This window comes from Aplysia californica, unplaced genomic scaffold (assembly GCF_000002075.1).
Source record: "Aplysia californica isolate F4 #8 unplaced genomic scaffold, AplCal3.0 scaffold01657, whole genome shotgun sequence".
NCBI classification, from domain to species: Eukaryota; Metazoa; Mollusca; class Gastropoda; order Aplysiida; family Aplysiidae; genus Aplysia; species Aplysia californica.
This window is the reverse complement of record NW_004798927.1, coordinates 2,612-15,290: the sequence shown is the minus strand read 5'-3', so window position 1 is coordinate 15,290 and position 12,679 is coordinate 2,612. Positions and strand designations below refer to the sequence as shown.

The following is a 12,679-nucleotide window of genomic DNA, read 5'->3' as shown; positions in this document are numbered from 1 at the left end:
CGTGTCTGTTTGTGTGTATGTTTGTGTGTGATCGTGTGTCTGTTTGCGTGTCTGTTTGTGTGTATGTTTGTGTGTGATCGTGTGTCTGTTTGCGTGTCTGTTTGTGTGTATGTTTGTGTGTGATCGTGTGTCTGTTTGCATGTCTGTTTGTGTGTATGTTTGTGTGTGATCGTGTGTCTGTCTGCGTGGCAAAGCGTTCGTGAGAGGTGTGTGCTATTAAGCCTAAACGGCCGACTTGACTCGAGGAGCTACTGGGGAGTAACACAAACAGAAAAGGAGGAGGAGACATTTATACGGATTCCAATTAAAGATGATTGATAGGACAGAAAGAGCAAACCAGACCTCGGGCACCCGCCAACCACCCACTCCTAAACCCCAATGTAGGGTGAGAAAAGCACCGACAATGATCCAAGCGTGCATTATTTTTGCCCTATGGTCCAAGTTGTTACATTCCACCAAGACCCCTGGAATCTCTTAGCTCCTTCTTCCCTATCAAATACATCTATCTATCGTCCGTATCTCAAATATATCTATCGTCCTAATCTTCTCACCTCCAGCTAAATTCTTTGATTGTTACTATCTAGTCGCACCTCTTCTCCTCCTCCTCCTTTTCTCTATAAGTCACTATTTAGTAACACCTCTAACCTTCGGCACTTGTATCACCTTACTGTGTACTAACTAAAACTAAAAACCTAAATATACGTATCGTCCTCATCTCCCCTTCTTTTCTACGCCCGCTACTATTTAGTAACACCTCGAATCTTTAGCACTTACATGACCTGATTGTGTTGCAAGTGCCATAATATACTTTTTTTTAGTAAGGTACTGTATAAGGTCATATGAGCGCCAAGGGGTGGATGTCAACAGAGAAGTCCAAACGGGGAATCAGACTTACTCTGCTCACCTCTCTAGTCTCAACAGCACAAAGTCTGCTTCGACTATCAAGGCACCCCAGAAATAGCGGGTCACATGACATTGATAAATCAGCCGATTTACAATTCTACTGTGCATAAGAACATGTTAATTCCCCCCCCCCCCCATCCTTGGGAATGGCCTAAAGACAACTTCAGTCAGTAGCACTGCCCTGGTGGGAGGATATATCAATCCAGGAAGATAAAGAGTAACATGGATGGACGACATAAACACATTGACTGGCCTGGATATGGCAGAATGTGCAACGGCAGCTCGCGACCGTGAAGGATGGAGGGTCATTACACGTCAACCTCTGAGTCAGAGACAGGGACATACACACACACACACACGCACGCACGCGCACACACACACACACACACGTCATTCCACGTCAACCTCTGAGTCAGAGATGACACCTCCAGGTATCCAGGTATATCTATCGCCCTCATCTCACCTCCTTCTTTTCTTCGTATGTTACTATCATCAAGTAACACCTCTAATCTTCAGCACTTACATGACCTAACTGTGTTGCAAGTGCCGTAAAACATTCACTAAAACTAAAACTAAACAATAGAAGAAGTGTCTCACCGTTTGCACTGACTGGGCGGCCCGGACGAGTGGTGTCGTGGCGAGTAGATCCGCTTCATGATCTTCTTGGTGTTGTTGACGCCTCGCGGCTCGTCTTCTTCCTCGTCCGAGCTGCCGAACAAGCCCAGAGCTGTCCCTTCTAGCAGGGGCGGGGAGCTGTCCAACAGCAGATGGTCACAGACCTTGTGGTCAGTGTTCCGGGAGACAGGCCTCTGGTCCAGTTCAGGCTTGGACATGGAGCTGGGTACGTCTTTGTGAGTGGGGTGGGCGGGGGAGTTGGTCGTACGCCCAGGGGTCACAGGGTGCACGGATGAGGAGGATCTAGAAGTGGGGAGGGCCGGCGGTGGTGCCGCCTCAAGTTTTCGATTTGGGGGCCGAGCATCTGAGTGGTTTTCTACGGTGGAAATCTCTTTGGAATTGGGCGGTTTTTGAAGTAGACGTAAACTTTCAGCCGGTTCCTCTGGCTCTGTGGAACCTGTAGGTACCGCGGCTGAGCTCTCCGCTGATGATGTCGGCGAAGATGACGATGATGATGAAGATGAAGATATGGACGACGAGGATGATGATGAGGACAGTTCCGAAGAAGCCTGCGAGGCCACCTGAGGCGTTTCTGTTGCTTGCGTCGAGCACGGTGAAGGCCCTTCCTGTGTGGAGCTGGGGGCCACGTCTTCCTTCGACCGGGTCGAGCTGACCAGCGCGGTGCACGTGCTACTGTCTACGTCCCGGCACTGGTGCGACCCGTCAGTCCCACAGTTCTCAGACACCACCACGCCCACCCCTACGTCCGACCGCACCCACCCCCCCTGGCCTGATAACTGCCGGGCTGACGAGGAAGCAGACGACACAACACACGTCGGTGTGGGGGTGGTGGTGGTGGGGGTGATGGTGGGCTTACCCCGCAGGCTGGAAGAACCCCGGTCTTTCCCCCCAGAGGTACAACGAGGTGTCTCTACCACAGCAGACGACGAGACGGCCTCCGCTCTACCACCACCACCACCACGCGTCCACTCGGATTTCTTTATTCCATCTAACGACTGCTTGACCACAGAGGTACCGGAGCTGACCACAGAGCCGGACTTCAGTTTTCCTTCCGCTGCTACTTCCAACTTGTGAAGGTTGTTCGGTTTGTTGAAGCTTTGGTTTGAGAATAAGAGCTTCTTCTCCGCTTTCATGCTTTCATCATGCAAACCGAACGAACCAAAGACAGGTTTAACGGGCAACGCCGGAATCGTGTTATTCAGACTAGCCATATTGCAAGGCATTAGCGGCCGCAGCTGCGAATCCGGGGAAATCTTGGGGCTGACCGAGGTCAACTTGTCCTCCGGAGCAAACGGGGGAGTGTCCGCTTTCTTCCCACACAAATCCTCCGTGATGACCTTGATCTCTGCAAGCTTTTGACATGTGGCTGGGAGGAGTCCGGCAGACTTTTCATGCGGCTTTATGGCAGCTTTAGAGGGAGGCGGTCGCGTGGATGGGGGCGGTCGCCAGGTACCAGGCTCCAAATCGCCACAAACAACGTCTGCTTTGGCACACTGGTCTGCTTTCTTCACAACATGAGCATTGCCTTCTTCCTTCATATTGCTAGCTTTATCCGGAATAGTTGCATGACCTTTACCTTTGACACGGTTTTTATTATTCACAATACACGTATGACCTTCAACTTTTGCAAAGTTTGTTTTATTCACAAGGCTTGTCCGGCTCTCAGCATGGCCACAGTTTGTTTTATTCACAAGGCTTGTCCGGCTCTCAGCATGGCCACAGTTTATTTTGTCCAAAATACTTACGCTTTTGTCGATTTTCACATCTCTCCTTTGACTTGTAAGGCCAACACGACCTTCACTTTTAACACCACAGTCTGTCTCGTCACACCGGCTCAATTGACCAGGGAGACACGTGTCTTTGCCAGATGGCAGCTGTGAAAGTAGCCTGACATTTTGGTCACTTGCACGCAGGGAATCGGCACAAACAGGACTCACGCCCCCTCTTTCTGCACGCAGGGAATCAGCACAAACAGGACTCATGCCCCCTCTTTCTGCACGCAGGGAATCAGCACAAACAGGACTCATGCCCCCTCTTTCTGCACGCAGGGAATCAGCACAAACAGGACTCATGCCCCCTCTTTCTGCACGCAGGGAATCAGCACAAACAGGACTCACGCCCCCTCTTTCTGCACCATGTTTTGACGAAACCTCCTGAGCAACTATTGGCCTATCAACAGCCTGTTTTGCCAAAATATCTTGGATGAACTTTGGCCTATCAACAGCCTGTTTTGTCAAAATATCTTGGATGACCTTTGGCCCATCAACAGCCTGTTTTGCTAAAATATCTTGGATGAACTTTGGCCTATCAACAGCCTGTTTTGTCAAAATATCTTGGATGATCTTTGGCCTATCAACAGCCTGTTTTGTCAAAATATCTTGGATGATCTTTGGCCCATCAACAGCCTCTTTCGACAACGCATGCGAAACGACCTCTGGTCTCTCTGCAGTCTGTTTTGAAGACGCATCTTGGCCGACCTTCGACCTCTCCACACCCAGTGTCGACAACACATCTCCATTGACCTTTGACCTGTTCCCAGTCTGTTTTGGCTTTTCCCCAGACTGGTTCGGGGTTTCCCTGTGGTGGGTGACCTTCGACCCATCCCCCCCACCACCTTCGGGGACGACCTCCGCCAGCCCGCTCTGCCCCCAGCCAGAGCCACCATCGTTATCGTCACCGCCATCACCCTCCTCCCTCCTGTCCGGCCACTCATCCCCCTCGTCTTCTTCCTCCTTGATCTCCACACGAGGAGGCAGCAGCGCCCCCTGCTCCGACACGAAGATCACGTCCGGACTGCTCGACGCCCGGCTATAAGTCATGCTCATGTCTGCCGGGGACCTGCTACAACTTACGCTCACATCTGTTGAGGCGTCGAGACTGGGTCTCTTCCGGACCCGACCTTTCTGACCGTCGGACAACAAAGAGGAACCCGACGATGATGAAGATGTCGACTCCGATGCATGTGGTCTGGTTGGGGTGGCAGCGTCCACGGAAACGGCCCGAGACACACCGGGCGACTTGTGCGACGAGCGCCGGCCGCTCTTGTTCTCCTTCTCGGACAGGGAGACCTCCTCCCTTTCATGCCGTGGCTCTTTGACCATGTGGGAGAAATCCGAGCCGACAGTCGCGGGCGTGATCACTCCCCGAGCATTCGTGTCCTTGACCTGGGCTGTGTCCCCACACGGCACATGCTCTAACTGTAACACAGAGAAAGGACGAGCATGAGATTTTTTTACATCAGCAAAAGTACCCCCTTTCGATGAAAGGAATGATCGGTGCTTTAATATCAACTAAAAGTCATTGGCCTACTATATTTACACGCTACTGGAATGGGGCAATAAATCTTGAGAGAGGCAAAAAATTAGAAGGTCTAGATCTATACTCTCAAAACAAAATGCGCCTCATATATCACTTCCGGGTTTTCTAAAATTACAGAGACAGAAGCGTCGGTTTACAAAAGTGATCGGCGAAATAAAGAAATTTAGCTTTTTGCACCCAAACTGTCTCAAAACTGAAAAAAACAAGGACGTCATGATCTGGAGAATATTTTAAAGAATCTTTTGGCGAAAACCGCATGTCGATCGATGCAGCCATTAGAAAGCCTTTTGAATAGCAACATTCGGCCACCACAAATAGATAATAGATAATGTGAGGCTTGCTGACAAAACGAGTTACTTCTCGCAATCCAAGAATGGAGATACCAGACAAAAATTGACACTTGGGTCAGATTGATAGATTTTCAGTTGATGCCATTTTCTTCAAGTTTATTGTGTCTTTTATTATTCCATACTTACAAATTGTACAAACCCCACCTATAAAGTGGATTTATCAATTTCCATGAGGTGAAAATCCGAGAAGTACCTCATTTTGTCAGCACAGCTGACATATGTGAACTCAGGAAAAATCAAGCACTTGTCAAAATAATAGACCTGAAGAAACAGGAATTTTCCAACCAGTTTGGCAATTTGTATTACATCTTTTGTTGTTTTTTTGCTCCACGTAGGGATGAGGAAAAAAAACCTCAGTAGTTCCCCCATGTTGTTCCGGCACAGTTATGAGTATGACATTGATGAATCAGCTCATTTACAATTCTACTGTGTATAAGAACATGTTAATGTCTCCCCTTTGGGAAAGGCCTAAAGACAACTTCAGTCAGTTGCACTGCCCTGGGGGACATTATACAGGTCTAACTCCCCTTTCAGCACTGTGAGGTTATTTAAGAGACTAGACCCCTGAATTCACGTCCGTCTTCCCTGCGCCTGTGTTTTTGTATCCAATTTTCATTTTTTGACTCACCACCTTTCATGCCCATTAAAGAACACATTTCTGTGTGGATTTCACTGAAAAACGTTGATTAAAGGCTCTGTTTCAACCGACTCTCAAGCTAAGGAAATAACTCATCTTTGGCAGCCATTTTGTCACAAATTTTACCTCTGAAACCAGGTGACCCCCACCTCCTTCATTCGCAAATATTTCGACTTCTATTCAACATAGATGGGAATTTTTTTCACAATAAGCAAGGCAAATGAACAGGCTTTAAGATGATACCAATAACCTCATATGCCCAAAAATTGAGGAGCGCCTAATTCCACCAAGTTGCGACACTTTATTTGGCACATGTTGTGTAGCCTAATGCTTAGGTTCTTCCCCATTGCCCAATGCAGGAGATGTGGGTTCGAGTCCTGGGTGGGAAAGGTATTTTAAGTCGTATCTCTGCCTTTTAGCTACGATGATGAAACCGTTGCAGGGTAGGTTACGTAGCAATACGAAAAAAAAAAGTCACGTGGGTTAATCAGGGGCAGGTCACTCACAATAAACTGGAACTCGGACTGAGGCTGCGGAGCGAGCTCTCCCACTTTGATGGAAGCACAGCCCGGGTGACCGAAGGTGACCTTGTCTCCCTCGCGCAGACGCACGCTGTTGTCCGACTGTATGCCCATCTGAGGACACGGAGCAACAAGGTTTCCTGTCAGCTGTTCAGTTTCTGAACCTCCTTTTTTTTCCGTAAGAGTTTTACGGCACTTGCAACACAATAAGGTCATATAAGTGCCGAAGATTAGGTTTTACAAGAGAGTAACAAATGCAAAAAAGAAGGAGGGGAGATAAAGACGATAGATGTTTGATAGGAAAGAATGAGTAAACCACACCAGAGCACTTGCCAACCACCCACACACTTCCTTTGACAAAAACTAGAACACTTAAGAGATGGGCTATTACTTTCCTTTCTTTTGTTTGTCTGTCTAGTTACCAACACCACATACCTGATAAATAACTATTGTGTCGATAAATGCTTCTCTTTCTTTTGTTTCGATAAATAACTATTGTGTCGATAAATGCTTCTCTAGATTCAAACAACTTCCCCCTGTATGTGGTTGGCAGGTGCTCTCGTGTGACTCGTTCCTTCTTTCTTGTCAAACATCTATCGTCCTTATCTCTCCTCCTTCTTTCCAATCAAACATCTATCGTCCTTATCTCTCCTCCTTCTTTCTTGTCAAACATCTATCGTCCTTATCTCTCCTCCTTCTTTCTTGTCAAACATTTATCGTCCTTATCTCTCCTCCTTCTTTCCAATCAAACATCTAACGCCCTCATCTCGCCTCCATCTTTTCTCTGTATGTCACTCTCTAGTGACACCTCTAATATTCAGCACTTATATATTCATTTTCTGCAAGTGCCGTAAAGCTCTTAAAAAAATTGCTAAATAGCCATACATCATAAAGATTTATAAGTTTATAAAGACGAGAATCGTTTAAAAAAACCAACCTGTCATGCATCATAAAAAACCAAAAGAACCAAGCCATGCATCATCATCATCATCATCATCATCATCATCATCATCATCATCCCGATCTACAAAACATCACAGTCTGTCTTCGTTAACTCTCAAAGATACCCTGGTCACAAACACTAAGCGTCGGTGGCCTAGTGGTAAGGCTCTCGGACTCGCAACTGTAAGGTCGTGGGTTTGAATCTCATCAGGGGTCCGACGTTGTGTCCTTGGGAAAGGCACTTAGCATAAATTTTCCTCACTTCACCCAGGTGGAAATGGGTACTCGGCTATATGCAGTGAACGACCGTATCAGTTTGATGTCTGAGTGTGTGAATTCTGCAGCTTGCACTGTATGCTTCCGCAGAAGCCGAGAATGTTTCTGAGTGTTCTCAGCGAGTCTACTGGGGCAATAATAGTTGTAAAGCGCATAGAGCATGGATATGCGCTATATAAATGCAATTATTATTATCAATATAATTAAAATTATTAAGCTAGTGGTATCACATACACACACACCTTGAAGTCGTTGATGTAGGTCCCGTTGAGGCCAGAGTTGACCACCGTGAACTGTTGACCTCCATTGTCCAGGCGCTCCCCGATGATGGAGGCATGGACGCGAGATATCAGCCGCAAAGTCACGGCAGAGTCCAAGAAATAGTCGGCACTCGGCCCCCTGCCCACCGTCACCTGACCCTCATTGCGCAGTCTGGGGAGAAAAAGAAAGTGGGTGGTTGACTTCATCATCTTCATAGTTCTCCTCCGTCTTTTCTTTGTATGTTTATTCTAAAAAATAGACAAACCGTAAACCTCCAATCTTCAGCACTTGTATACAACCTAATTATCTCTTGCAAAAACTAAAAATGAGGAGACAGACAAAGAAAACAGGACAGGAATGAAGTAGGAAACAAACCCCAACCCCGCCCCCCCTTCCTGCCACACACACACACACACACCCCTCCTCCCACACACACACACACCTCCCCTCCCACACACACACACGCACGCACACACAAACAAACTAACACACACACAAACAAACACAAACACACACACACAAACTAACACAAACACACACAAACTCCTGTAATTCTCCTCTCTTCAGTACACAACTCACCGGATCAGAGAGGCGCTGTTGTTGACCGTGGAGGGAGGCCCCGCCCGTCGCAGACGCCACTCCTCCGAAGGTCCGCTCGATGCCATTCATCCGGTCACATTGACAGATGTCAACTCTTAGAACTGCTTCATCCAGGCGCATTGACAGTCAGCTCTTTGGTCTTCTGTTGCATCCAGTCACATTGACTTATGATTGACAGACGTCAACTCTTGCTTCATCCAGTCATATTGACCGATCTCAACTTTTCTGCTTCAAATGCCACTTCTGAAAAAGCAAAGACATTCATGATTCATTTATGGTTTGCCATTTGTTTCTCGGCTTGGATGTTCTAACAAAAAAAATAGGACTATAATAAATCATTTATATGGTCTTTTCAGTTTCTTGTCATCCATCTGTTCAGGTTCTTGTAGGTTTACCGTTGTCTCTTTCGCTTTCACTTTTTTTCTTCTTCAGGTGCAAGATCTGAAACTCCGACTTCGGCAATCATGATTCATGACTTTTATTTTGTCTGGATGCTCTAATAAAATGTCTCTGTCCACTTCTTACCTCTATCTTTAGAATTTCCAAAGAAACTTCTCAAATTTCTCCTTGTCTACTTTTGCTTTACTTTACATTTTTCTGAACATACAGGTCTCAACCCAAGTTCAGGGAAGAGAAAACTGAACGCCCAATAGGCCTATATATGAACATTACTATTAGTATTAGTACTATTATTTATAATTACTGTTCATTTTTTATTATGCATGTGATTAGATGTAGATCTAGGCAAAAATAATGGGGGTGGGAACTACCGAAAATGCACCCACACTTGTTCTCAACACACTAAAAAAACAGGATTAAAATAGGGCCGAAAAAAGTATAAAATTAAAAAGGCCGGCTCTATTTCTCCGAATGTTCGGGAAAATAAACTTGAACTTTATTTCTCTGAACGGTTTCCGTTCTCGAGATTTGTTGATAATATAAGCGAATGGAGTGGCGCATGTGTGTGTGTGTGTCTGTTTGAGTGTGCATGTGTGTGTGTCAGTGTGGGTGTAAGGTGTGAACGGGGGGGGGGTGGAGGAATTTTTTTTTACATGAAGGATTTTAGTTTTAGCTGGGTGACTAAATGCAAAATAGGTTACTGCCAAGGTCAAGCAATCTTGTTTTTTCGCTGTACCTTTTGAAGGTATTTTCAAATGAAGTATAGTCCGGGAACGTTGCCCAACCACAACTGAAGTATCTGAACATTCAGACATTTAAAAATCTCTAGATCTAGCTCTAAAAATTGAATTCGATGCAAAAAATGCTTCCTCCCAGTCCTCGCAGAATGGCAGAATGAAATTATGAAAGGATGATGCCTAAATCTCGCAAATACCCAAAAATCTCGAGATCAGAAACCGTTAGTAGAAATAGAGTTCGTAGAAATAGAGTTCGTAGAAATAGTTACTTCGAATTAAAAATGGGACTTTTCACCCTGGCAACTCAGTCAGCTTTTTTACTCGACTTCCAGGACAGGGACTGCAACACTGCAAGGCCTACCCAATGTTGGAAAAATCTGACGTACCCAATGTTGGAATAATCTGACGTACCCAATGTTGGAATAATCTGACGTACCCAATGTTGGAATAATCTGACGTACCCAATGTTGGAATAATCTGACGTACCCAATGTTGGAAAAATCTGACGTACCCAATGTTGGAATAATCTGACGTACCCAATGTTGGAATAATCTGACGTACCCAATGTTGGAATAATCTGACGGATTGAAAGCAAGTTCATTCACTGCAAGATCACTGTTACCGAATCTGCGCCAATTGAACCCTGTTATAATAAAATATTTTAAGGTTCATAGATCTAGATCTAGCCTAGATTAGATCAAATTGAGACTAGATTCTGAGATCTAGATCTAGATCATATATTATTAGGCTGCTCTTATTGGCCCACATGGGCAAATAAGCGGAGGCGTATGGCTTATTGGCCCTCATGGGCCATTTAGGCTAATGTGTTGTTTTTTCAATGTATTTCATACGTGGCGTTGTCCCAACTTGTTCTCTTTTCTTTTTTCTCACTTTATCCCTTCTTGTTAATGTTTTCCTGAGGCATTCCATCTCGCACACATTTCTACAGATTTGATTGTTTGTCAGCGTGTTCCTGCAGTTCAGTGTTATTGTTATGCAGTAGGCTAGACATTGATCGTCTGTGAACAGTATTTCATTTTGAATTTAGGTTCTCCGGATGTGGGCTTGCTTCTTTCGTCAAACAATACATTACGTGATTACGGTATAATTTAGTTATCTATGTATACTGTGTTGGATAACAAGATGAACATGTGTAACTTCTTAGATAGATACTCTATTGTTCATCTTTTTATTTTTAGCATTAGATTGGAAAACTATACATTCTCAATTTAAAATATGTGATTGACGGACTTTGTGGATTTGAGGGGGGGAGAGACCAAACACAGGGGGGATAACTCGCAATTTTGTGGGCAAAGAATAAATGTTCTAGGGGTAATAGTATAGGAAGTGCCTATTAGCAACACGCCACGTTGCGATTAGCGCCAGTGCTAAATAAAACGCTGTGTCACCGTGTGTAAAATATCAAACTATATCTGCACATCATTATCGGAAGTTCTGATGGCCGAAGTGACAGTGCGTCTGCGCTTGAAGTCAAACCATTATTTTTTTAGCGTGGGTTCGATCCCGGTCCTGGACGTTTGGTTTTTTTTCTTGTTTTTTTGTTTGATGTTGTTGTCCTCTTCTTGACTGACCAACAAATTGTTCCCATAATTAGATCTTGTTGCTTTGTAGTTTTTTTTAATGTAGTGATGAAGCATGCACATTCTGGTTTTTTGTCCCCAAGAGGAGCTCTGTACAAAATAGGCCTTAGTATAGCCTATACTTTTCCTTTTACCAATTTAGGCCTGGTTAAAGTTCAGTAGTGGCTTTCCTTGGTCTGTGAGTCTTATTTTTTATTTTAGGCTCAGGAGAAGGAAAAAAAAAAAACACCTTTCGGGACCGGGATTCGATGCCACGCTTGGAAGCACTGAACATTAGACTTGACTTAGAGAACGTAGACAGCTTTTATACGTTCTCTAAGCCTAACTTAAAGTTTGAGTTGCACCGTCTTGTTATTATCCAAGCATCTTTCGACTTAAACTTGCTCAAACTCACTTCAGATGATTATGATTATATGAGAGATGAACAAGACGTCTATTTTTGTGCAAACAATGTCAGAAACAATTGTTAGTTCTAATTAGATCTAGATTTTTCTAGATCTAGATCTAGATCTACCCAATATTGATCGGAATAAGACAACGTCATAAAAAAAGGAGTCAAATCCTAGGAGGTTTATAAAAAAACTGAGAAAGCTTCCACAATTCAGGCAGAACTACAATATTAGATCTCTATCATATATAGATCTATATATGTAAAAACATTTACAATGGCTACTAGATCTACATCTAGATCTAGATATCTAGACCTAGATCTAGATTTAGTACTGGCGTTTCAAATAGCGCGGGAGCTATTCAGAACGCAGCGTTGCAAATAGCACGGGAGCTATTCAGAACGCGGCATTGCAAATAGCGCTTGCCAAAGATGCCCCTGTGGGCCAATAAGCACTCCGATATTATTACTTACACTTACAGAGAAAAAAATGGGAATTTGATTTATTACTGAATCCAATTTCCTGTAAATAATAGAGGCTATTTATAAATCATTAGCCTAAGGACTGTAGGACTGTACTGTAGAGTCAACAAAACAACAAGGATGCAGAATACAGAACAGTCTGTTACTCAGAAGTTACTGTTAGTGAAAACTTAGTGGGTCTGCTGCCTCCAGACGGCATTATAATTATAGACTGTTCTAGATTCTAGATCAAAACAACTTCATTGATAATCACACTGAATCTTACCACCTTTACAAGATGTATTTTGCACAGCAATCGAGACGTTTCCACATTAAACAATATTAGTAAAAGAAGGCTGATTCACAAGACTATCAAGCGCATTCCTTCACTGTCTCTCACTCAATGTCTCTCCGGAAATTCCCGCGGAAGCTCTTGTCGTTACGTCCCTTTGGATAGGAAACCAAGCTGAAGTCTTTGTGGGTTGCACGCCCCTTGATGGAACAGAATACTGTAAACCTTACACGAGAGAGATTCCATGAAATTGTGCTGCTCTTGGGATTTACATCCTTGTGCAATATAATAACAATTGAATCTAGATCTACTGTATATCGCACACTTAACAGAAAATTTTGCATTGTGATTTTCCC

The 12,679-nt window shown here is 44.5% G+C and overlaps 1 protein-coding gene across 4 annotated transcripts in view; it reads right to left on the bottom strand.

Moving 5' to 3' along the window:
* LOC101860308 overlaps positions 1-12,466 on the bottom strand; it is a 27,995-nt gene extending 15,529 nt beyond the window's left edge. For 3 of the 4 annotated variants that reach the window (XR_221264.3, XM_013090900.2, XM_013090901.2), the window contains exons 1-5: positions 12,318-12,466; positions 8,424-8,687; positions 7,826-8,015; positions 6,351-6,479; positions 1,501-4,736 (exon numbers count right to left, since the gene is read on the bottom strand). Coding sequence is in view for 3 of the 4 variants with exons in the window: in XM_013090900.2 (XP_012946354.1) it covers positions 1,501-4,736; positions 6,351-6,479; positions 7,826-8,015; positions 8,424-8,509 (3,641 nt within the window). In the remaining variant the exon portion in view is untranslated. The remainder of the gene's footprint in view (positions 1-1,500; positions 4,737-6,350; positions 6,480-7,825; positions 8,016-8,423; positions 8,688-12,317) is intronic. The other variant, XM_005113144.3, reaches the window with a different exon arrangement.
* Positions 12,467-12,679: the final 213 nt, after the last annotated feature.